This window comes from Toxorhynchites rutilus, chromosome 2 (assembly GCF_029784135.1).
Source record: "Toxorhynchites rutilus septentrionalis strain SRP chromosome 2, ASM2978413v1, whole genome shotgun sequence".
Lineage (NCBI taxonomy): Eukaryota > Metazoa > Arthropoda > Insecta > Diptera > Culicidae > Toxorhynchites > Toxorhynchites rutilus.
In genome coordinates, this window is record NC_073745.1 from 231378046 (window position 1) to 231404942 (window position 26897).

The 26897-nt window shown below is 39.6% G+C and overlaps 1 protein-coding gene across 3 annotated transcripts; it reads right to left on the reverse strand.

The window, feature by feature from the left end:
- Nucleotides 1-2794: 2794 nt before the first annotated feature.
- Nucleotides 2795-26530, reverse strand: LOC129769318 (uncharacterized). 3 transcript variants are annotated; one of them, XM_055771487.1, is made up of 5 exons: nt 26405-26530; nt 15648-15824; nt 5838-5918; nt 5709-5773; nt 2795-5642 (listed from the first exon to the last, which is right to left on the reverse strand). In XM_055771487.1, exons 3-5 carry the CDS (start codon nt 5916-5918, stop codon nt 3005-3007), a joined length of 2784 nt encoding a protein of 927 aa, XP_055627462.1. In that variant the 5' UTR covers nt 15648-15824; nt 26405-26530; the 3' UTR covers nt 2795-3004. The 3 variants fall into 3 exon arrangements, with proteins under 3 accessions (XP_055627462.1, XP_055627463.1, XP_055627464.1); XM_055771488.1 differs by lacking the exon at nt 26405-26530 and adding an exon at nt 18019-18078; XM_055771489.1 differs by lacking the exon at nt 15648-15824 and having other exon boundaries at nt 26405-26529.
- Between the last annotated feature and the right edge of the window lie 367 nt (nt 26531-26897).

The following is a 26897-nucleotide window of genomic DNA, read 5'->3' on the forward strand; positions in this document are numbered from 1 at the left end:
TCAGTCGTCGAAAGTTTCAAACTCAGAGAGTTCATTAGCCTCTAGTTTGCCTCCCAAATTGCCATCGTAAACCACACCCTCTCTTGATTTAATCACGCACAAAAAGCATACTTAAGCGATATTCTGGTGGTGAAACGCATTCATTTTTCGAGAGGACATCGACAAGACAACATCGTAATTGAACGAGCTGAACGTGCTGGACGAGTTGGACCGCGTGGGATCGAGGGATCGAGGGATCGAGGGATTCATTACCTGGCCTGACCTGACCTGAAAGACATGCCGTTTGTTTGCAACTGTGAGGGAGGGCAGAAAAGCCGATCCATCAGAGGGAGAAGAGAAGACGACCGAGAAAGTACCATCATCGAAAATTGGTTCCGCTTGAGGCATCGGAGCAACTGCCACACACACACACACACACACACACACGCATACACGCGCGCAACTCTTTACGTTCGCTGGTTATCGAGAAGGATCCGGAAAGAAGTGATCGTTGCTGCAAAATAATCTGCCAGTCCCCCTTGGAATTGAAAATTACATGAAGCGAAAGAGTTTATTTTAATGTTTTCTATCCATATAATACTGCGACCAAATACATTTAGTTCTGTGATTTTTCAATGCAATTATGCAGGAAAGTTCTGAAGAATGAATTCAGATTCAACTTCAAACAAATGATTACTAAATCAACGATAGTCCTACGTCACCATTGCGGTTATACCATAGATATAATCCACTTCCTGTTTTTCAGACAGTCTTAGCTCAATACAGGCAATCCGCTCAATGAAAGTTGATAAACGTTCATATTATTTCCTAACAAGAATAAGACAACTATTGAGAGTTTTGGTCGAAAAATTATTCAAGATTACCTTAGCATGAGTTCCCTCTCATTGCTCGATTCCGGGGAATGAGAAAGCGGACTAAGGTGGCTAGCTAAGGTGTGCGCTTCAGAAGGCACACTTTTTGAAAGGCAAATTGCTTATAACAGATGCACACACTCGTAAGTTGGCAGGGCATGTGGAGTGAAGATGGATTCGGTTGTTGGTTACAAACGATTATCCTAAGGGCTCGACGAGTCGTGATTTCATTCGTGTGATATCTCGGCTTATGTCCAATCACTACAACCTAAATGCGCATCTCTATCGCATTGGGCTCGCAGCATAAAATCTTTGTGATTGTGGCGATGGCTACCACGACATCGAGCACATTGTCTGGTCGTGTATCCGGTTCCATGCTGCTCGCTCTCAGGTCTCTAGAGCACTGAGAGCAAAAGGCAGACAATCGGATATCCCCGTCCGGGATATCTTAGGTAGCCGTGATTCTGATCTTCTGCTTCATCTATACCTGTTCCTCAGAAACGCCGATGTCAACGTTTAATGATGTTTCCTTCGTTGTGTCCCTGTTTCATATCCCTCCTATCCGATCGATAAACTTTTACTTAGTCGCGGCAATACATACACACACTCTTTACAGATACACGGGCCAAAGGTTGTGCAGTCCACTGATCATTCAACAAGAGCCAAAGGTTGTACCGCTCATGACAACTCTACACGAGCTGATGTTTGTGCCGGATAGTGATCATTCTATCCTGGAGTCCTCGAGTCGAGAAAACGCACCACGCTAGATATGGGGTACAGACTAGGGGGGCGTTGCTGATTAATGGTCAGCTGCATCCCAGTAAGAAGTATCCCGTCTCGGGCACACGTACAGAGCTTTGGAGACAGCAACATCACAATTATGAAAACACTTGTAATATTAACCTCGAGCCAACCACAAGTAATCGGTTACATAATACTAACATAGTTGTAAGACAAATATTGCCGAAATATTGAACTCCCGACCCCGTCAGGCTGACGCCATATGAGCCTTAATAAAAATATATATTTTGGATAAAAAAAAACTCGACTGATTCATCGACGAGTGCGGCCAAACGGTCGTCGAGCCAGGCGAGCTACTCGTCTGTTTTTAGTCGAGCTCGGCTTTTAGAATATGAAAACAAACGAGACGAGCGCTCGTTTGCTCGTCTCGTCTTCTGGAATAGGGCCATAGCCATGCGCCTCCCAAAAAAAACGGAGGCTAAAACCTTCCCGGCCAACCGTTGGTCTTTTGGCCGCTTTGGCCGGCTTTCGTGACTTGTCAGCCACTCTGCGGACTGCCTATTGGGCTCACGTTTCATCCATTGTCATAAAACGTCGAAAGAAGTCCACTCGAGAATTAAAAAAAAACGTTTTTGAGAGAGATGAATTTCAATTTTTAAAATATTTTTTTTTACAGTGTAATTTTTTTCAAAAAAATGGCATTTTTTTAATAAAAAAATTAAATAATATTATATATTTCATTCTTTGACCAGAATTTGGTAGGTATCATAGTTTTTGAATTATAAAACTTTGTAAAAAAATAAGATTTTTTTGTCCTTTTCAAAAAGTACTCTAATTCATTTTACAATATTTCAAGTATGCAAAGTTGTTTACATGACCTATGTCTTTACATTCACAACGTTTCACTATAATCTAAGATGTTGCTGCCAATAGCCAGTGGAGTTGGCGTGAAATTCATCTTGAATACTTCAAATTTTCCTATTTTTTTTTTTTTTTCAAAATATGCTGTTTTTTCTCGCCGTATCAAGTTCGATGAGGCGGATTTAGAATCATATGCCTTTCAGAAACATAAAAACATTGTTTTGATTGGAAACGAAAGACGGTTAAATGATTTCGGAAATATTCAAAACACGATAACAAAACAGAAGGGAAATAGGTCTGATGTTTTCGTTTCGGACCGACAGAAGATGAACAACTCAAAAGAATGTTTATCTAAAATTATATTTTAAAATAATCATGCAACATCCGAGACGAGCTTTTCAGTTGGCCATACATTTTACAATGATATGCATACGGCTATCCGAGTCTGGATACGTAATATTTTTATGGCAAGATGTTCCGGACTACGAACTACTTCTAATTTACATACATTTGTAATACTGGATAACTCGAGACAATTTAATAGATACAATTTACTCAAGTAAACTCTCCGTGGATAAAAACTTCAACAATTTGGAATGATCTGAATCGTCGCTTGCAGATTGCAGTTTCTTTGAACCATCGTCGGCGTTAGTAATCGCCACGGTTGTTTCGTTGTTAGTATTGTGCTTCCGACTTTCCTCCTCTAAGGCTCTGGGTAGATCCGTATTGGGTTCTCCAAACGGATACCTTCGCTGTGTATCGTACAATATCAAACCATCTGAACCACGACGCTCCTGGAGCCGATGATTCTTCGCCAAAACTATCGAGGAATTGGGTTTGTCCTTGCTAACACCCATTTCATGTAACTTGGTTATATCTTCGAACATTTCAGCCGATAGGGAGTCCCGACGATGCCGAACCACCCCAAAAGGGTATTGCTTCGATGTGTCGTAAACGATGAAACCATCCGATCCTCGACGTTTCTTGCGAACTCCTATTATTTCCTCGCCCGGAATAGATTCGTTGTGATTCTTAAACCAACTGTCTACGTCTTCAATGCTCTCACTCCTCATGCGCCGCGGAGGGTGATTCTTCACGTGTACCATGTTGCCCAACTTGTCGGACACTTCCACCACAGACTCTGCATCCGAGGCACTCTCCAACCAATCGCTCACGTTCTCCACGCTCTGGTGACATTCTTTGGGGGAATCCTTATCCTCAACATCTATTTTCTCGATTTTCTCAAATTCCGGATCAAAACAATCATCCATATCCGAGGACTTGTTGGAGCAATCGGTTTCGACCAGATCTATGTTCACATCTTCTAGCTTCTCTTCTTCCTTCTCCTGTTTTTGGTTTAATATTTCCAACAGCTTAGCAACATTTGGGTTTTTCGAGTTCGGGTCGTTGATTTCCGAATTAATCTGTTCCTCCAGGTAATTCTGGAAATCTTCGATTATATTTTCGTTGCTGTCGTGAGAATTGTACACATACTCGATCACATTGGTAATATCGTGATGGGGCAGTACTTTTGAAGACTCCAGGAATCCTCCCAAATCATAGCCCAAAATCTCAGCGGGAATCGGCTTTTTGTTGGGTCTATCTGAAACTAGCGAATCGATAAGGACATGTTTCGCTCGCTTGGGTACCTCGGGTGGATTCGGAGACGATTTAATGACCTCTCTACTGCCAATCGTGAATCTAGGTGGTGGCATCTCCTTGGTAGGTGTTGCGGCACACGAGCCTCCTTCACTGGATCTTATGGAGATTTTTCGCGTTTTGAGACGGGATTTCGGAGCAACCAGCTCGTCTGCAGCGTTGTGTTGGTGATCTTCAGGAGTGAAACGACCCACACTGATATGATCCTTCTGAAGATCCATAATCAGGAACGAACTGGAGCTGTTGCTTTTGGTCAATATTGGCTGAGGAGTGGAGCTACGTGACTCTGCACCTTTGAGCAAGCTTGCAGTGGTTGGCATAGATATTATTCGCTTCAAAGTTTTTGGTGTATGGGCCTTCGCATTCTCGGGATCTTCAAGCTTCTTCGGGGTTGAGGCGTCAGCCGAATGGAACTGAAATTGTGACTCGGACATGCTTTTCGGTAACTTTGGACGCATAGGAGCTGCTGGCAAATTTTTACGACTCGGTCGATGCTTACGAACAGGTCTTGTGAAACTAGAATCATCAGAATCGCTGTAGCCATCCTTCAGATTCAAGTATTTGCTGAAATCTCGACTTGGTTTCCGCGGTGGTGTTTCAATCGACGCTTCCGTAGTTATCAGATTTTGGGAAGATTTCATTTCATGCTCGTGTAGCAAATTATGCATGTGTTCTTCGTCTTCACAGATGTGGCGGGTCTTACGTTTTCGCGGGACTATCGTCGGTTCCTCAACGGGAGTCATACCTATATAGAGATCCTCTGGATAGTCCTCTAGCATAGCCATCAGAAACTCAGCTTTCTTTCCCATATTGAGGTCCTTCCCCACCGCTTCATCGATATATTTGATGAGTGTTTGCTCTTTCGCTAATTCTTCCGCAGCGTAGTCTTTTTCAGCTTTCATTTCAGCTTTTTGTGCTTCAGTTTTCGTTGCTTTTACAGGTTGCTCTTTTTGATCCACCAAAGACGCTCTCTTGTTCAGCACATTCTTCTCAATGAATTGGTCGATTTTATCCAATTCATCTAAGTCTTTCATGGTGTCCTTTTTTGTCTCCGGCACTACCGAATTCTCCGACAGTGAAACTGACAGATTTTCTCCGAAAAATTTGTCCGATTTTTTATTACCAACTTTGGACGGTTTGGTGGCATTATGATCCGATACCACGGCAGCGGTGTTTTCCGTTTCAGCACTCGTTGGGACCTTGGAGAAATCACTGAACGCATCATTGCTAGCATCGATCTCGTAACCGGTCTGGGATGGACTCGGGAGTACTGCGTCACTCGTATCCTCCCGTTTCGGCAGCGGTTTCGGTTGCACATCGGACGATTGACGACGACTTTCGGCCCCGAAAACATCTTTGAACCCATTCTTCACCTTTAGTGCGACAAGCGATGTGTCACGTTCCAGCGTGGATCGCTTCCTACGGGGTGGCGCAACTGGGGCTCTATCGATCACCTTGGTCCCATCGGGTACTGTAAGCTCAGCGCTTTGCCAGCTGTTCAGTGTGTTCGATTTGGGGCCAGTTTCCAGTCTGAAAATGTATTGTACGATTAGAGAATTGTATTCTTGTTTTATTTGTGAAAACTTTCGCACTCACACATGTCGGCTTAGATACGTCTTATTGATTCCAGTTTTGCTCTTGCCTATACCATTGGGACATACCTGCAGAGGAATGAGTTACATTATGAGTGTACGAATATTTCCACAAAAAAATATGATTTTTTACCAAACTCCCAAAGTTGTCCAAAATCCTTCCTGGACGAAGTGAGCTGTTTACGTTAGGTTCCTTGCATAAAGTGTTGCCCATCTGTAAGTGAGAATGAAATGTAGTCATTACTATCGAATCTGCTTCTTTTTGACGTAAGTAAGGGTGTCAAGACGAGAAAACATGAAAACATACATCCATCGCATGCACTAATCGATTTAAAATATTTCTACGCATTGAAAACCATTGAAAAATGTCGAGCATTATCTAAATGAAAATTCCACGTTTTGATTGGTTCAATCTGTGCTCCCCGAATTGCGCCTAGCAAAACGAGCACCTAAGATTGCAGCGAAGCTCGGTTTGGATACATCCATTCCATTGCGAAAACAATTGTTGTTAGTGACCGACAGCGCGGAAGAGGAGCAAAAATCCAATTAAATATTTCTCCTTCTCCACCCCTAACTTCATCCTCATCCAAACCACTCCTCCCATTCGAAATGCAATGCGTGGTGCATGTCACAAATGCAATCAGCAGCATAACTCGATGAGCAGCATAAAAGATGACACGTACGACCGGAAATTTTAAAACATACCAATCGATCACTGCCAATACCATATTTGATTTCCGTACTCATGCAACATCGCGAGAATAAACCAGTGTTAAAAAGTGTCAAAATGTTCTTATTTCTCCAGTGCACGCTATATCCTTAGGGTCTTTCTCAAGATCTATGTGAAATAACGTGGAGCTATCAACATTGTAGCCTCCTTCAAAATAGAAAAAGAGGCAGCAGATGATTTGCTATCATGCTGAATGGACATGTAAAGTTATTTGTCTCAAAATGCATTTTCAAAATATGCACAAAGTAAACTGTGCAGTGCAGAACTTGCATCAACATTTCGCAGGTAGTTCCGAGATGGTCGTCTTCATTCGCATCCTAAACCATACGTTTTCTCTTGTATTCCGAGAAAAAAGTCCAAGAGAGTCAATTTTTGGAAAAAAAAGGTGAGTTATATATATGATATAACCACAAACTTGACGTGGGACTACCGTTGGCTTAGTAATCATTTGTTTGTATTGATTGAATGAAACAATTTTCGAATTCTTTTGAAATCAACATATTTGCTGTGTAAGTAAAGAATTTGAACAAACGCCATGTAATGTAAGGCACCTTGGTTTTGATGGCTGTGTTAGGGAACACATTCCATTGGGAGTAAAAGTTCCCCCAACTAGCATGTATTTTCAATGCCAATTTCCCCAGGCACCTTGGTTTTGAAGTCTGTGTTAGGGAAACCGTAAATCGGGCCAATCAAAACGAGGCAGTTAGGGTGTTGAGATAACGCTTGACATTTTACAGTTATTCAATTGTTTATCTCATAAAAAGATTATTTTATTAATTGTGATTGAGTAGATCTCGAAGAATCTAAACTTTGAGCGCTTTGAGGCACCCCTTTTTTTTGGACCAATAAACAAAATTTCGGTTGGTCGGCTTCTGAAATTTGACATGACCATTTTTGCGGCCACCCTAAGCTGCGGTGTGTATCTAGAAGAAAGGGCACATACTAAGTGCTCTACGTGTATTATCAATTAGGACATAAATCTCGACATTCGGCCGAATGTGTTTTGCTCTCGCGAGAACAAGAATGAATAATGAATCATCCATCTTCAGCTGCTTCCACAAAATCACGCAAACTTTCTACTGAAGAGTTATTTAGAAGATCTCGATGCATTCTAAAGTAATATCCGAAGTAAAAAAGCGAATTGAATAAAATAATTTAGTTATTTAGGTCTTTAATTAAGGGTGCCAAATCAGACCCATTCGCTGAATGTGCAATGATGGTACTGGGAAAACAATTATATGATCGAATGTGTCTCCGACTGTCGCGATAGCGTTCACGATGAATACTGCATTGCTGCATCACTAGAAGGAAGCAAAATGCTTGCGTATTATGCGTATAATTCAATACTCAATCAATTATCTTCAACTGTTTCAACAAAGTCATCCATCTGTCCTTTTGAGACCCCCAAAAATTTCTACTGAATGTTTTTTGAAATATGCCAATACATTCGAGAGTAATATTCAGCACAATAAAAAGGGAATTAATTTTAATAACTTTCCAAACGGGAAAAAATGTTACACAAATCTATTCCGATCAATCATTTAACTTTCGTGAATTGGACCATTGATTTTGGATCAACAAAGGCGTCAAAGTGATGTGATGTCTACTTCTGCTCCAGCCAGCGAGCAGTTAACAATATTTCTTTGGGCTGGGAGGAAAAAAATCATTGCGAAACGATTGCGCATCCGTTTAATCCTGCATCATGCTAATATATTAAATGGCATTTGACTGAGGTTTTATGAATAGTTTCAATTGTTGAAGAATATGAGTGCTTTCGTATTTTTTCATACATTCGTTTCGCTCTTCTGAGGGGTACGTAGCACCAATCGAAACATTTTGGTTTTCACTTGCACTACAAAAAACAGAAACAAATTCTTGCCTCACTGCAGCCTGCGAGCAGTAGCAGTTCTTTTAGACGGAGTTAATGATGTTTTGAATTACAGAGACTTTAGAATGAATGAAATCATTCGTCTCAATAGCTTTGAAATTATATAAACTGTCTTATTAAAGACAATGAGAGAGTGAAAAAGTGTGAAATTTGGGGTTCATTTTATTTTTCTTGTGCATTTGTAGACTTGCATTTGTAGGATGCAATCGGTGAATTTTCGTCATATCCGTGAATAATCTTTGAATATCATGTTGACAATCATTCTGGTCTCTATCAGATTATCAGGCTCGAAGGCAGTTTTGAACTGGAATTTAACGAATTCCTTAATTTCTATTTTTCTACATAATCGCCGTAACGTTCGAGGCATTTTTCATAGCGTGGCACGAGTTTTTCTCTTCCGAGCGCGAAGTGCGTAGCATCCAACTTTTTGAAGTACGATGTACCTGCGTCACGAATTTCTTCATTGTTATCGAATCGTTGACCGCCGAACGCCTATCGATTTCTGAGGCACTGAAACTTATTTTTTGAACGACCTCGTAGTATACAAATAAATAAATTCGTAGTCCTACGTCATCCGATGCGGACGTGTCTCGGAATTGACCCTCTATCGTTTGAGGGGCTTAGAATGAAAGGGGTGTAAGTGATTTGATCGATTTCTCTACATCGACTCTCTCTTTTGGTCATAACTTAGCTGCAAATACATTTCCAGCTGTATTTGACAATGTGGAAGATAGATCAGAACCTCAACTATCGAATTATATAGCAAACTTAAATTGGAACGTTTTTGTAGTAGAGTTATTAACTAAAGAAAAAGTTGATGAAGAGAAATCGATCAAGTCACTTACACCCCTTGCATTCTAGGCCCCTCATTTTCTGTTGAAAACAGTGTGATTTTGTTTGTTTGTTTGGAAGAGTTTAGTTCACGGACGAAAATAATTGAAAAATCTTTGCTGGAAGCGATAGATTATGGAGTAATGACTACTGAAACACCAGTGGATCGATTTTCGTCGCTGGAAGCGATAGGCTCAGAACCGCGTCACAGCGAATTTCGTATACTAGTTGTGATAGACTACAATAAAGTAGTGGATGGACCACGGATAGCTGAGTACGATCTGTTCAGAGTAGACTGCTTTGTAGGGAAAAAAGACGGGTGGGTAATGTCGGGGACATAACCGGAGTGACGTAGGACTATACAAAGTGGACAGCTTTTGTTAAATATATATTTTAAATATATGGTTTTATTTTCTTCTCCTACGTGAATACCTACCTATCTACCTGAAAAATGGATTAGTTTACTGTTTACTCTTTATGAATATGTTGATGGTTCTGAGAAGAACCTTTGGTGTTGTGTTTTTGTTATCACTCGATATTCCTATCTTGTTCGGTTAAACCTTCCTGTTTAGCTATTGCGTTTGCCACTCGCCACAGCTTTCACAGTTGGAAAATTTCTTCCCATCCAGCTTGTGACATGTTGTTCAGAAAATTACATTTAATGCGACGTGCCGGAGAAACACTTTGCTGCCAGAGGCGAATGAACTGCAAAGTTTAAAGCCTCTTAAAAACAAAGAAAGAAGAAGAAACACTTTGCCACTCACTGAAACTAATTGTTGCCTTGATAAGCGCCGAACCGAAGCTGCTCTGTTCTTGCTGCGGGTTTTCTGATTGTCGTGAGCAGCTTTGCAAGCCAACTCGAGCACTCCGACGGCCGAAACTCTATAATCGCTGTTGGGTATACTGGTGCTCCGGCACCAATCCGTTCGGCCTAGTTACCCTTGCGGAGCAATCAGTGAATGCGACCAACAGGGAACTGGAGATCTGCACGGTTCGAGTGAGACTTTGCCTTTCCCTTAACTTGTCCTCCTTTGTTACGTCCACGATGCCGATGCCGTACAACCACACGGGTTTACGGTTTGAAAGAAAATAAGATATTTTTTTGGGGTCCGCGTGTTTTATACTCTAGCGGTACACACTCACAGGATAGAGACAAATCGGCAGACTCAGCCAGAGGGGCGAGTCCAACGAGACGAACGAATGAGCGTTAAAAGGGAGCGATGGCAAAAAAATACATTCATTACGATTTGTTCGCTCGTTGGATTCACATGCAGGCTAAAAAGGGTCCTTTTCAGGATCACAAAATTATCTTCAATCTAAAGAGTTTATTGTTTTGTTATCACTCGATATCCCCATCTTGTTCGGCTAAACCTTTCTGTTTAGCGATTGCATTTGCCACTCACCACAGCTTTCACAGTTGGAAAATTTCTTCCCATCTAGCTTGTGACATATTTTACAGTAAATTACATTCAATGGCACGTCGCATTACACCACTCAGTATCGGATTGGAGGTAATTTTAACTTGTAATTGAACATTTGCGATGACAGTGGTACAGTGTCGACTTTCAATGTGGGGTCATAATTTGGACCCCGAACTCTATGTTTACAAAAATGTCCAACTAAATATGTTGCATTACAGTTCCGTCCAATTGGCTAAATGTCGAGATAAGTGTAAATTACTGTACTTTCAATCTAGAAGCAATTTAGGAATTGGTGAAAATCATTAAGCTCAGAACAACTGCCAAATTCACATACTCATCATATCCTGGCAAACAAATTATGAAAAAATCAATTTGAGTTTTATTATTATTTTGGATATTGTTTTAGAAAGCATTGAACTGTATTTCCTAAACTCTTTTTTGGAAGGTTCAATGGCCCTGAAAAGCGCCTTGTTTTATGGAATGGTTCCAATTTAGAAAACTTAGTAATCGTGGTTTTGAAAAAAAACCATTTCGAACGCCCTGGATGCCGCCTTGTTCTGGATTTGCCACCAAAGAACAAACTTTTTTCTTCTGCTACCTGATGCCGTTTTGCGATTGCGTTTGCCGCTCGCCACTCGCTGCAACTGCCTGTTGTCTTGATGTCCACCGAACCGAATGTGTTCTGTTCCGAATGCGGGTTTTCTTATCGTCGCGAGCAGCGTTACCAGCCAACTCGATCACTTCGGCGGCCGAAACTATATAACGCCGGCTAGGTGGACTGGTGCACTAGTACTAACGCGCTCGGCCTAGCTACCCTTGCGGGGAACTCCAGATCAATACGGTTCGAGCGAGATTTTGCCTTTCCCTTCACTTTTCCTCCTTTACCATGTCCAGACATGGCTGCTTGGGTTGGTTTGTTGATGTGTTGTGATGCGAACCGATGTGGTGTACGGTTTGAATGAGAATGATCGTTACGGAAGGAAGGAAGGTCTTGTATTATAGAGACTTTAAACTTTTGCAGTTCATTCGTCTCTAGCCTTGAGAAAGGCCCTTTGAAAACTCTACTCTATTCTACTCCAGCGCTACCACCTCCACCCTCTTGCCTTGAGAAAGGCACTCGATCCCTCGCCGTCCAGCTCGTCCAGCAACGATGTTGTCCAGTCGGTGTTCACACAAAGAATGATCGTTACGGCAGCGGAGCGGGGATTTTTAAGCTGACTGGCTGGCTCGAGAATTACGCATGTGTGAGACTGCGACCGATGTTTCGTTCATTTTTTTCTTTTTTCTTTCCAATCGTGCTTCATTCTATTTCGCTGCTGCTCTGGTTGCCCGTTTTGGTCGGTACGATTTGAGGAGCACAAAATGGACCAATCAAAAATGGGCACATAGTGCATTTTGACAATGCTTGATATTTCACAATTATTCAATTATTTATCTCAAGAAAAATTAAATGTTATTCGTTATGATAGATGCGTAGATATATTTCCTATCAGTTGATGTAAAAACCTTTGCGATCTATTGAGAAATGCTCGAGTTATAAGCGTTCCAAATCTTGCATTTTTTCCTACTTGTTCAGTGCCTAGATTTCCATTTCACCCCCTATATCTTCCGGTTAGACGTAGTCCTACGTCAAAAGAAATGAAATGCACTTTGAATCATATTTTTTTCGAGTATCAATTTGGCATCAGAAGACTGGTTATGGAGAATAGGGAGATTCAACCCCTCAAATTATTTCATTTGTCCCAAAGGACATAGAGGAATGACGAAAATAGTTATCTCGTACGAAGCAGCAAAACACCAAGGGATCATTTTACCGATGATCTAAACCGCCCTGCGACGAGTTTAAACGCTGCTAGATATCGTACACCCGTAATGAAGCGAAGGTACGCTGAAAAGCATACGCCAGTACTAACTGAGGCCAAGCTGAGGATAAAAGGCAGATCGGAGTTTCGTATTTAAAGATTGTACTCGGAATATAACTTTTTATTGCATGGTAAAAATTGATGACATTCTGGGTAAAACTAGTTCAGAGTATAATGTGCAAAATTGCGACACAATCTGTCGAATGGTTATCAAGATGGCTTCCAAGCAGGAAGTATTTCGATTATTTTATAATTGTGGGAGCGGCCGTGGAAAACCCAGGCCAGTCCAACAGTTGGACCGCGAAACAGTTGGGAATCGACCATTCGACCGTGTAGTCCCGTGTAGTAAAATCCTGAGAAAGAAGAGTCAGCTCGCGTTTGTTGTGATCACCCTTATGTCAGCGTGAACCAGTCACGGTGATCCAAGGGGAAATATTAGAATATGTAGAACATTTTAACATGACATGTTTTTTCAAGATTTTTTGTAAAAATAATTTTGACGTCAGACTACGTCTTTCATTTCTATACTGGGATGTAAGTTCGAAGTTTCGAGAACGAAAGCTTTATATTGAAGAAACAAGATTTTGAGCATTAATGCCCCTTTGCCGGTTGGAAGAGATGGTATAATAGCCGCTTCATTCGGAAAAATGTCTACACGTTATAGTTTGTTACTTATTGATCCAAAAACTTATTTCAATAGCTCAAAAATCGCTCTCAAAGCAAGCTATTGACACAAAAAACTTCTCTGTAATGTAGCCTGAAAATTTCTTTCGAAAAAAGAGAAGAAATTTTACGCTTACAGAGTGAGTTCGATTTTAAGACTGACTTTATTTACAGATTTTTACAATATTTATACACAAAATCTTAACCTAAAGATGAGGTATATCTCCTCTCTCTTTCTTGAAGCCGATAACATATCGGTTTCCTTTTAGTTTACCCTATCTTATTTTTAGTCCCTCTCCATAATCGCAAGCGATGACGCATTGTGCAATCTGCGACGGCTGCGCTGTCCTAAACAAATAAACTATGTTTTATTGCACTCCGTTCGTGCGCCTAATGCTTATCGCGCTGCGAATGAGGGAGAGGGTCATAATTGCATCCTAAGTGGTGCATATTTACTTATTTACAAAACGCAATCTGAATGTTGCACTTTGTCCTAGCTAACCAACTTCTATTTCCTATTTATGGTTTATGATAAGCAATAACATCGTTGGTGGGCCACAAGCATTTTCTGATCTAATCCATACAATGAAAACAAATACTTGTATTTGCTTGCCCTTATAGTTTGCCCTCGATCTGCCGGGGTCTTATTTAAATATATATTTTATTTTACAGCCTATCTGTCCGCGACATAGCCATTGTGTATTTTTCAGGCATTGTGTATTTTGAATTTTTTTCACAACTTCATTCTTTACCAAATTTTGTTACCTCTTTAACGAAAAAAAAAACGTTGTATGTAGCCAACTTTTCAAATTGAAGTGAATTAAGGACAAATAGTTTTGAGCTCTTGAAAAGTTCGACAACTCTAACACAAGGCGTCGTGCACAAATTACGTAACGCATGTAGGAGGGGGGGGAGGGTTCGAGGTTTGGTACTTAATGTGACATAGGGGGGAGGGTGGGGGGTTGTAAGCGTGCTCGTTACGTAACATAATTCAATTTTTATTCCTAAATAAATTCAGCGCCCCTATATGCCCCTATATGTGCTCCCGTGGCCGAGTGGTTAGCGTCATAACTAACATGCCGGGTGTTCGGGTTCGAGTCCCGTTCTGGTTGGGGGAATTTTTCGTCAAAGAAATTTCCTCTGACTTGCACTGTGATCACGCGTATTCTAGAGCTTGCCACTCAGAATGAAATCTCAACTAAGTACTAATAAAAATGACGCAAGTAATACTACGTTGAGACAGCGAAGTTCCTTTAGGGACGTTAGTACCATTGAAGAAGAAGATATGCCCCTATATGGGGTCCAAAAGCCGCATTTTTAGCGTTACGTAATTTGTGCACGACGCCTATCTGAAATTTTATCATATGCATAGAATATTTTTTTTCATCCCCTTCATCACACTTCAAGATATTTACACAGATTTACCTGTATGCGGCTATGCATGGTAAGTTTCAGTACTATGAGTACTTTGATTCATTTTCGTGAACAGTGTCCGTCCACGAAAACATTTGAAGATGAAATACCGTTACCTCACCTCAATCCGGAACCAACAAGTAAGAAACACAAATCAATTAGGAAAATTGAGAGAGTTTTTGATCCTTCCTGTTTTGGTCTGTAACTACGCTAGCAACGTTATACTTCTTGACTTAAGAAGAACTTGTGTTTTAAATCGTATATGGCTTCAATAACTCATTAAAGAATTTAGTTGTAAGTTCACTGAATAAATTATTGGATCCCTTTGTTGAAACATAATACAAACACTATAGTGAACTCTTCTATCCAAATCCTACTAGTTATTATTTTCAAACCGATGACTTATACTTGTCTGTTAACTACGCAGTTCTGTGCCCTTGGTTGCGAAATTGCTTGTACACTTTGGAAAAGTGCAGTAATCTTCAACCGAGTTGATGCTTCCCAATCGGTAAGCCTTGTCTCTTACATGCACGTTTACTTTATTACATCCGAAGCAGCTTGTAGGCGGGTTCTCGTTCAATAATGTGAATCAACTCGTGGTATCGCATCTGCCAAATACAGAACGCTGCGTAGGAGTATTAAAAAGAGGTTGTATCGAACAGACTGATGATGATGGCATCACGATCAATAGTTCTTAGTAATTATATGATATCGATTCGGCGAGGAAAACAAATTTGGCTGAGATTTACCTTGGTAACGGCTAGAGCAAGCACCGATGATTTATCTATTTATACATATCGTGCGAGACGGTCGAATTAACACACTTTATCTGATAAACCTTATGCTAGTATATATGCTAACGAATGGGTCAAATAAATATGACTACCGCAGCAGAGTTTGATCTCTCATTTGACATGTCGGTCGCGATGGGGTGTTTATTTGTATCCGCTGTTTACGCAGATACTTTGCATAATCTCGAAAATTGCTCTCATTTGTACTTTGGAGATAAATGCAAATGTGTTATCATTTTCGTGATAACATAGCCGTTTTCAGAACTGGCAATTGAGAATTTTGTGATCGTACATTTAAAACAGTTGATAGTTCGATTTGTAGCATCGTTTTCTTGAATACTCACCGTTAGGTGTGCGATGACGAATCGTTGATCATGAAATCAGTGGAATATACTCTGGAACATTGGGCCTGACACCGACCAGCGGCTGGCTCCGGCTGAGCTTACGTAAGATCGAATTGAAAAAGCGGAAGGAGTCTCCACTACTCAGCTGCCTCACCTCCGATGCTGATGCGGAAATAGCTATTGATGAGAGCAGAAAGCAAACCGTAAATGAAGATTGACTTATAACGTCATGCAAACGTTAGGTTACTTTTCGAACCTCACATCAAAAGCGAGAAGTTCATAAGACTCGTGTCTGTCACATCTTGCTTGTAAATGGAAACAATATAGACATGTGCATTATCTGTATCTAAGATTATTGTCTCATTTTTTACTTCAGTTGACATAATTCACCAGAAGCACTAACGTTTTTAATGAATGTCATTTAGAAACTGTTGGCTATACTCAATCATTTTGCTTAATCGTTGGTTTATTTCATTCCTTGCTTACTAACCAATTCAACAGTATATTGGTGCAGTGGAAAATATACTTATTGTTGCTTTGCTATAAAGTCCATGTGGCTGGAAATACTTTAGCACGTATTCGAATGCAATGATGTGAAAAAACACGTGATTCGAGATAGCAACTTCAAATGGTGCATATGCGGAGCTAGATAAAATTCTCCAAATAGACTGAAATAAAGTCATGCCAGGATTATATGGAAATTTATTGTACTGATGTAGCTTAATATCATATTGCTTTCCACTAAATGGAACAAGATCAAACTTTGACAGTTTAGGAAGACTAGGAATACTCATAAATCAAATAGAAGTAATGAGGGCAAAGTTGTCAGTGGGGGTAAAGTGGTAACCGGCTTGTTTGATGGCATAACTTTCGTTATGCTATTATTATGCCACCAAATATGTTGAGGATTATTTGTGCTTCTCTGGTTTTAACGAATCAGTCGACAGAGTTATGCACTTCGTGATACGAACAGTAAAGTTATAGAACACATAAATGATTCATATTTTGAATTCATTTTCATTTCATATTTGAAATGTTTCATTTATTACTCATCACCACAATTCAAATGGAATTTACAGGCAATTCAAAATAACGTTTCAATTTTATTGAAAGCCTAAGGTTAATAATATTTTCACTCGACTCGCATATTTCATTTATATAGCATTTGAATTTGAACAGTCTAAATGAGAGTCATCTCTCTTTCAACATTCATGTGTAGCGTGATGTTCTGCTTGTCCGATCTAAGGCAAAATTATGCAAAGGTATGCGTCATCGGTTGGCGTTACAATATTTATATAATTACTAGCTGACCCGGCAATCTTCGTCCCGCCCAAAATTTGATTTTTGTTATCAATACCTTCAAACATTCACATTTTCTTACTAAGCGCAAGTTCATGAGTCCAATCGCAGAACTGTTCATTGATTGATCTTCTAATCGACCCCGTTGAATTTACCTTTCACTAAAAAATTCCTAGTACTTCTACCAAAATTCATCATTATAATATCAGATTATTTTCAGACACAATTCTCGTTCAAGATTTTTCAACCACTTGCAAATAACATTTTTCTCCATTACATGGAATAAATGTTTGATACAGAAAATATGATATAATAAAGCCAGAACCCTTCCCTCTTCTCCAGTTAGAGAGGGAGGAGGAGCGTCTATTCAACATGGAAACGTTTCGTGCCCCAAAAATATTTACATGCCAAATTTAGTTCTGTTTGCTTGATTAGTTCTTGAATTATGCGGAAATGTATGCTTTATTTGTATGGCAGTCCCATTCGCCCCTCAGAGAGACGGGAGGAGTGTCTATTCGCCATAGAAACGTTTGGTGTCCCCTAAAACCTTCGCATGCCAAATTTGGTATTTTCTTGATTAATTTTCGAGTCATGCAGAAATTTGTCTTTCATTTGTATGGCAGCTCCCCCTTAGAGAAGGAGTCAAGTGTCTAACCACCGTAAAAACATTTATTGCATACATATACATATACATATTTACCACCATAGAATCATGTATTGCCCCCTAAAACCTCCAGATACCTAATTTGGTTACATTTGCTAGATTAATTCTCGAGCAATGTAGAAATTTGTGTTTCAATTGTATAGCAGCCCCCCTCCAATCCAAGAATATGTGAACAGTTGTCCGAACTGATTTCTTGTCGCAGATGTCAGGTCGAATAACTTGAATATTACAATAAATTTCTTAAATGCGAAGTGCACAAAACTACGCTCATTTATATTTTGTTACCGTTTGTATTATTCACCGTGTTTGTTTGAGTATTGAATTATTTCATATTATGTGTGTAGGAAAATGTGCCATAAAAATACTTACCCAGTGTTAGGGATTGAGTTAAGATAACATTACACTTACATATGCATACTGGAAAAGAGAATGACTATCGCGCGGAAATAGAGATGGGGATAATAATGAACAATAGTAAATAGATGAAGTAAGGAAAAGTTGAGAGAAGTTACCGAGAAAAGCGAAAGAAAGAAAGAGATAATGTTCAGGGCAGATGAAAGAATGACTGCCAGAAGAATTAATTTCCTGGCAGCATCGACCATCGCACGGACTGGAAATAAGTACATGGAAAATTATATTAAAAATTATAATTTGAAAACCAGGAAGATTTAGATTGATTACACTATAAAATAGTTGATAGTCCAAAAATATTGTGAGTCCACAAGTGTGGAAGAATAAGGACCCGTTGGCTTAGAGCTTTAAAAGGATCCTTATAACCTCGAGGAGGAGAACGAGCAGCGTGCGGAGAACCCATCAAGCGAACAACGTTCAAGATTCCAGCGAAGGAAACACCACAAACTGGCATACACTAACACAGAACTGTAAGCTTAGGTAATAAAAAAACGTAAAAATTATATATATCACTGGTTTTCACACTCCACATCCAAGTCTTGATAAGCGTGTTCTCGAAGAGCCGACCCTGCGAGCAATTGGCTTCAAGCTCGAGCTTGCCATCATTAAAAGAGGCCTTGTGAGCCCAACCTTAAATGTTCCCGAGGCTCAGACCAGGAACCGAGGTGTTGCGGGAGATCCGTCTGACCCCCAGATGTAATAATTTTGACATGCGGGAGTTTTACTGATATATAGAGTAACTTAAAAGTCATAGAACTCTTCAAACATATGGTGACTATCAATACGGCATCAATAGTCGTGAGTTATGCTATCAAACAAGCAGGTGACCACTTTAACCCCACTGACCTTTTTGCCCTCACTACCACTATTTGCAGTATTCCTAGTTTTCGTAGACTATTCCATTCAGTGGAAGTCGATATGACATTTAGTTACATTAGTTTTACACTGCTACTGGTAAAAAGAAGATTCGAGATAAACTTGAATAGGTTTGACAAGCGATTTGCATATGTGACAACTGACACTGTCTACCAAGATATTTTGCGTGCTGTTTTGGCCAAACCTTACTTCCTGTCACTAGTGTCAACAACGTGCAAGTCGTACTCATGGACAAAAACCCTTCAAACTCACCGGAGATGGGCCCAATTGGAAAATGTTGGCCAAAACACTGAGCTAAAATGATTGAATATCCACGTAGTCTTTGACATCGCGTAGTAAAATTTACCAATGATCCTCAAATTATGCTCTGCATCATCTTTCTCAGAACGACAGCAAAACTTCGGGTCGGTTTTGTGGAAGTGGCGGCGACAGCAATCGTAGCTGAACTAATTTTTATTTTCAATGTTCAGCCGAAGAACACAGCTCTCATCACTGGAAAATATTTTCTCCACATCCGGCTTGAAATGCGTTAACCTGGACGCCTTCTTCAATCCGCAAACAATGCTCGAGTTCATGAAGATTGAATGATCGATCGGAAAAGTCACCTATAAGTTATTCACGATTCATCAACTTCATCAAGTTCTGGACTATATTTGTTTCGGGCGTATTCTGAGAATGCATTTTGAGGGATATTTGGCCCTACTAACCGCATAAAAATGTATGGCATGGTTCACAAGACCGAAAGTTGACACGTAGATCACGTACACGAAAGGTAATTCGATCGCTTAAATCCAAGAATTTACGCAATCCGGCAATGCTCAGCTGGGACCAGTGCCGAAAATATTCACGTTCATGACATTCAAATACGGCGAATTTCAGCCTGCCTTGTATTGATAATCTACTGCTCAAGCGAGAGTCGATAAATATGGAACAACACTATCAATGAATACCAGTGGAATGAACATCAACATCAGCTTGTCATGGAGTTCATTTTTGCATCTCATTTTCGTCATGAAATTCGTAACGTCGAAATTGAAGATCATTGCGTGTTAGTGAAAATCACAGCATAAAATTCAACGTCAACTAATTGAGAATGGAATCGATTAATGCTAAAAGATGGCCATTCATCACACAAAATTCTTGTTTTTGGCGACTTCGGCAATGGAATGTATAGTATAGCTCTTGCTATGTTTTATGAATCTGCTCCCGATTGGCCGGAAATACATACGCCCCCAATTATATGGGCAATGGGTGACAATAACAGACGAGCGTAAAACGAACATAATCTTGTTTTGATTTCCGGATTATTGATACTGGCTCTAAACCTAAACCCCTACGATATGAGTATTGGATGAAAGGGCTTCAACAGCAGAAGTCGTATTCCGATGCCAATTTGGAGAAGAAGATGTCAGTACAGTATAAAAAAAAGAAACGGAAACGGAACGCTCAACGCCGTTCAACGCTAAACGTCGTTCAACCGCTCAACAGCGCACAACGGTCAACACACATCGAAAACTAATGTTGCCTTTCCTTTTCAAACACGCTTTCAATAAAAGTTCACTCCCAGCGATGAAGATCAATAGATCGTGATAATCACCTGAAATTATTGACAGTAACGAAAGTGCCTGAATGCAGGCTTTTCGAAATTCGTTCATGCTGTTTTCGTTCATTATACCAGGCAAAGTTCACGCGTCTCGACTCTAGTGTTATACTCACTAGACAGATATGGTGTTGAGTTTCTACAGAAGAGAATTCATCCGATACTGAGATAAAGTTCATTCCTCCATTCGTGAATAAATTTTGATAATTTGAGGCACTGGCTGGGACGAATATGTTACTACTCAATGATTTTTAATGTGATTTAAATGCGTTATTGATATTTGTGAATGATTGTTCATCATAATCCGTATTTCTTCGTTGACATAGTGGATAGCCGCCTACGCTAGTGATTGTGTCGTTGGTGAAATCTTTGGGAAAACGCTCTGTACATATTCCATGAACCATGCTTGTGAAAAAAATATCGTACAGTCATTCATATTTAGCATTCTTAAATCCGTTCGATTCAAATTCAATCGCTTGCAGAGAATATATTACTTTTTACATAGAACCCATATTTGATAGGTAGAGCTAATTTTCACTTATAATTTTTATTTTGAAAGCGTGGTTATGCCACCCGAAAATCCATTACCATTTTGCTTCACAGAAATGAAACACGGAGCTCAACGCAGTCTATGCCGAATTGCATGGCAACATTGCCACATTTGCACTACTCGATTGGCCTTGAGTCGGAGGGATTACAAAATCCAAAATTGCAATCCTTCGGGTAATTTGGGTAATCGATTCGATCGGGTAATTCGATCGAATTTCAGAATTTGTGAAAGTAGTTGATTTGTAGACAGATCTGTAATTTTTGAGGAAATTACACTATCGATTTCCCTAGGGTGTATTTTGTCGACTAACCAAACTAATAATGTATGCATGAGGTTATCCTCGCTTCTTCCATTCAACGGAATACATCCTGCAATATGGCCTAGTAAGGCGTCGTGCACAAGTTACGTAACACGAGAAGAGGGTGCGATTCTTACTTTAGGAATTGCGTTACGTAAGGGGGAGGGGGTTCAAAATCCGAATTTTTAACGATTTTTTTTTAATTTGTGTACCTCGCCCAATGGCGAAAGCTGTGTCGACTTTGTTCATGATAGCGTCTCGCAAGTGAGTGTATTCTTTCTCACGCCGCTTTTGTTGATTGCTTCGTAGGAATCGCAGTCGTTCACTCTTCACCTTCGCGAACATGTCAACCATAAATTATTGGCACAGATCACGACATCGTAGAATGACGTTGTCCTGACCATGTCGAAGCTTCATTAATTGCCTCGTCGAGTCGAGATCGACAAAAATAGAGGCCATACACCATCTTCGAATAAGCCAAATAAACATGTTCGAACTCTGAATAAAAATTAATCATTCAGAAGAAAATGACGTTTGAAAAAACAAAACGAAAATTTGCAAAATTGTTTGGCGCACCTTGTATGTTAATCAAACTAAATTTTGTGAAGAATGAAGCAAACTGCTGAAAACATCAACACAATTAGTCGTTATTTGACTACATTCGAGAAATTTTATCAGAAGTTCAATTGATTATAATTTTTTCTTTATACTTAGTGACTTTCAACACTTTTGGCTGGTTCGTTACTTTACTTCCAATTTTGGAAGAATTTTGGGAGTAGGAATCGAACTCGGCTTTAGTTTTTTTTCGTATTTTCCTGGACAAATCTGTGTTTATGTCATATCATAGATTTTGATACTTCAAATGGTCTAGAACAGGAGTGGCCAAACTTTTAGTCATTGCGGGCGACTAATTGTTCAAATGTCAGGTAGCGGTCTACCAACGTTGACAGTAATAACGAATTATTAGAAAATGAGTTCAATACGAAACTTTAAAACAAAGTTTAAGCTAAAAGGAGACATATTTAAAAAGTAAAATAATTATCAGTTACAAAATGATTATTTAAAACATAATTTTCTTTAAAGCCCTATTATTAAACATCGGCGAATGTTTGAAGAATTTTTTTTCGTGAATAATAAACCCATACATTTTCGAGGTAAGAGACTATCATTAGCGGAAATGATATGGCGTTGAATCGTTTTGAAAACGTTTCGTTAACTGCAAAGCAGCTTTTGTACACCACATGACGGACTAATGAAATGAGCGTTTGCTTTTGACGTAGGACTACGTCTTTCATTTCTATACCGGGGTGTAAAATCAAAGTTTCGAAAACGAAAGCGTTACGCCGGAGACCGAGATTTTGAGCGTTAATAGCTCTTAAACAACTGAACGAAATGGTATGATAAACACTTCATTCGAAAGATAAAATGTCTACGCGTTATATACTTGTTACTTTTTGATCCAAAAACTTGTTTCAATAGTCTTAAAATTGCTTTCAAAACAGGCTATTGAAATCACCAATCGGTATATAAGCGAGCGGCGCTCGGAAATCCTCTCAGTTCTAATTGAACAGCGATTGGAGCATGTTGTCGCTGTTGCGGTGAAGCTCTTTATTTATCATGAAAGCGCGGATGAACGGTGTCACCAAGAGCCTGTTTGTGCACCCTAGGCCAGAAGGGAATCTATCAGGAGGAGAGTGATACCACAAACGATTCCCTGGGAAGACATCGCTACACACACATACACGCGCGGCTATTAACAGGTGGTTATCGAGTTGGCATTAACCACTGGTGGGCTTCCAGTATCGAGGAAAATGTGGAAATATCTAATCGTTACTGAAAATAATCTGCCAGTTCCTCTGGGAATTGTCAAAATATATTCATGTGAAAGAGTTTAATTGAATGTTTTCTATCCATGTTACACTGTGACCAAATATGTTTCAATCAAGTGCTATTAACAGGTGGTTATCGAGTTGGCATTAACCACTGGTGGGCTTCCAGTATCGAGGAAAATGTGGAAATATCTAATCGTTACTGAAAATAATCTGCCAGTTCCTTTGGGAATTTTCAAAATATATTCATGTGAAAGAGTTTAATTGAATGTTTTCTATCCATGTAACACTGTGACCAAATATGTTTCAATCAAGTTCTATTAACAGGTGGTTATCGAGTTGGCATTAACCACTGGTGGGCTTCCAGTATCGAGGAAAATGTGGAAATATCTAATCGTTACTGAAAATAATCTGCCAGTTCCTTTGGGAATTTTCAAAATATATTCATGTGAAAAAGTTTAATTGAATGTTTTCTATCCATGTAACACTGTGACCAAATATGTTTCAATCAAGTGCTATTAACAGGTGGTTATCGAATTAGCATTAACCACTGATGGACTTCCAGTATCGAGGAAAATTTGGAAATATCTAATCGTTGCTGGAAAATAATCTGCCAGTTCCCCTTGGAATTGAAAATTACATTCAAGCGAAAGAGTTTATTTTAATGTTTTCTATCCATAAAATATCCATATAATACATTTGGGTTTGTGATTTGTCAATCAAGTACAGTTAGTAGGAAAGCTTCTGAAGATTATTCTTCAGAACAAGGTTTTTCGTATCCTATATTGGATGCATAAAACCTTGTGCCTCCAACGTAACGCTCTCGTTTTCGAAGTCCCCCAAATATTCATTTATTCATTCATTCAGAATGGATTTAGATTCAACTTCAAACAAATGATCTCCAAATCAACGATAGTCCTACGTCACCCTTGCGGTTATACCATAGATATAACCCACTTCCTGTTTTTAAGATCATGTTTGTCTACTTGGTATTACATTTTAAGCGGTCTAACGGAGCAAAAGGTTTGATGAAGGATCATCGATGTAAATGTCATGAGTTTAAATCTCGGCAATTCTGTTTAGTTTTTTCAACAGCTTATCAAAAACTGAACATGTTTTATCTAGTAGCTAGTTTTTAACAGAAAGCGTCTGTCGAGGTGGTGAAAAGCGGATTCTATTTATAGAAAATTGGTAAAAGTCTGAATAGCTAAACAAATCAAAATTTGGTCGAATAAACGTATCTCGAATTTGCGCTCGGCATGAGTAAAATTATCTATAAATCTTTCCTAGGACATATTTCAAAAATACATTACAAAAAGGATGCTCTATCACTAACATACGTTTGAATATGTTGGATTGTAAAGATGCTAAGTTTCAAAGACGAATAAATTCTCCAAAGATTTATTTTTTGCTTTTCGAAACCTGACGCCAGATATATAATTATTTTCAGTATTTGCAATTTGTTATTTTGGATATGATGGCATATTATGAAGATAAAAAAAAATTTTTGAACAGTCCTGGTGAATATTTTTTTGGTTTAGTACAAGTTATGGTTATGCAGCTCCCGTGGTCGTGTAGTTAGCGTCACACTTTATCATGCCGGGGGTTTGGGTTCGATTCCCGTTCTGGCCGGGGGATTTTTCGTCAGAATAGAAATTGGCGTTGAGAAGGCAAAACTTCCACTGAGAACGTTAGTGCCATCCAAGAAGAAGACAAGTTGTGGTCGAACCACTGGATGTGTGAAATATAACTGACAATCTGAATAAAAAAATTAAAACAAAAACTTACACGGAGTAATATCTCCTCTCATTGAAAAAAAGGATATTATACTCGTTGCATTTGAAAGAGACTCTATCCTAGATCAGATGGCGGGCGCCTGGACATAGCTACGCGGGCGACCGGTAAACCGCGGACTACCCTTTGGCCACCCATGGTCTAGAAGATGACATAAGACAATTTTTACTGTACTCTTCGAAAGCAACACCAAATAAATTTTGACGAATCATACTCATGAATGAATATTGCGCAGGAACCACACTCTTCAATCGAGTTATTCGGCATATTTACTTTCAGCTCACCAAATAATTCCAAGCTATCATGTGTTTCATTTGGTTGCTCAATATGATGGAGCAAAAACGGAGAATAGGAACGAGACAGATCAATTACTAATTTCGCTTCCGATCAGATACCTCAGCTCTCGCTACAACTTATTTTGCTTTATATACTCCATGCAAAATGGAACTTTGACATCCATTGAAGCCAATGAATCTCCTGAAGTTGAACTGTATACAAGTATACCGATTACGTTATTAAACAATAGAATTCCAAACAAACTTGTACGTAAACAAAGGCTTGTCACTCCCACTGCATATGTGTATCACGCGCAATTTACGCTGTTTCCGACCAATCTCGGAAAGTAATTGCGCGTTTGACCAGCATCATATATGTCATTATGAACAACGAATGCTGGGATTTTCCCAAGATTCGGCGTACACAACCGGAGTTCGTTATGGCAAGGAAATCCTTCAGTGTGCAATACTAATCAGCAACATTTTATGCATTCGTTCGGAACTGTTCCCAGACGCGAATAGCTACTCCGTTGCACAAACGCATCATTTTACCTGACTCAGCGCACGCAGTCTGAACGAATCAAGTTCCCGAAACATCTTCGCTGCGCAAAAATAAATACCCAGCTCACAGCTTTTATCCGAATTCCCAGACAACGGGTTCTTGTTTTCAGGATAGTTCCGATTTGCAAAACTCACACATCGTTTTACGATGATTGTCAACAGTTCAATGGCAATCGGCAAGGTATTATGCTTGTTTTCTCGATCGTCATACAATTTTACGCCGCCGATATTCATTTCGATAAGTGGCGCTATGTATATGGTGTTGATTTTGAACAACTTGAAGTCCAAATGATGTCATTCGGTTGTCCGCTCTCTGGGGACATCTTTCGTTGTGTCACACGATACCATTCTAAGCACTGAGTAGTTGTGGTAATCATTCACATCTCACTGCAGCACGAGACACGATTAATTATTTCAAGCGTTTAAAAGCTGATTGATTAATCACCACTTGGGAGATCACGCTTCTGGAGCAATCATATCTTCGCAACTGCACGTTCTAGTAAATCTGTTTTCTGTTTGTCAACAATGAGTCAACTGCTAAGCTTAATTAGGCGCTTCATTAGGCGCTTAAAGTAATGATTATTCTGATGAATCACTCACACTTGTAGATCGCAGTTATCAAAACTTCCCAGTGTCACTTCTAGCACTGCGATAACCGTGATTGGGTTAGTAGTAGGGTTATAAGCGACGGGTTTCACGCTGAACCGATCACGATCAAAGCTCGAGTTCGACTAGCTGGTGCTCGATATGGTATGGTGGTGGGAAGTATTCTGATCACACTTGACTCCAGGTTAAAGTGGGACCCGATGTCTCGGATGAAACAATAGTAGAGCTTTATTTTATCTTTCGCTGTTTGCATCAGATAGTACTTTCGAGTGCGAACGCTATTTCTAGTTTCAAACTGCCGAAAACTGCACTGAGAAAAGTTGAAATTAGCAATTGTAACGGATAGTGACATATATAGTTCATTATATCAAAACGTAGTTTTTGATCGGGCATGGAGAGCAACGCAGATTTAAAGTTGATTCTAGCCAGCGATCTTTAGAACTTGGGTACCATAGTGGATTTACTTGCATTACGCACATCGTGGTAT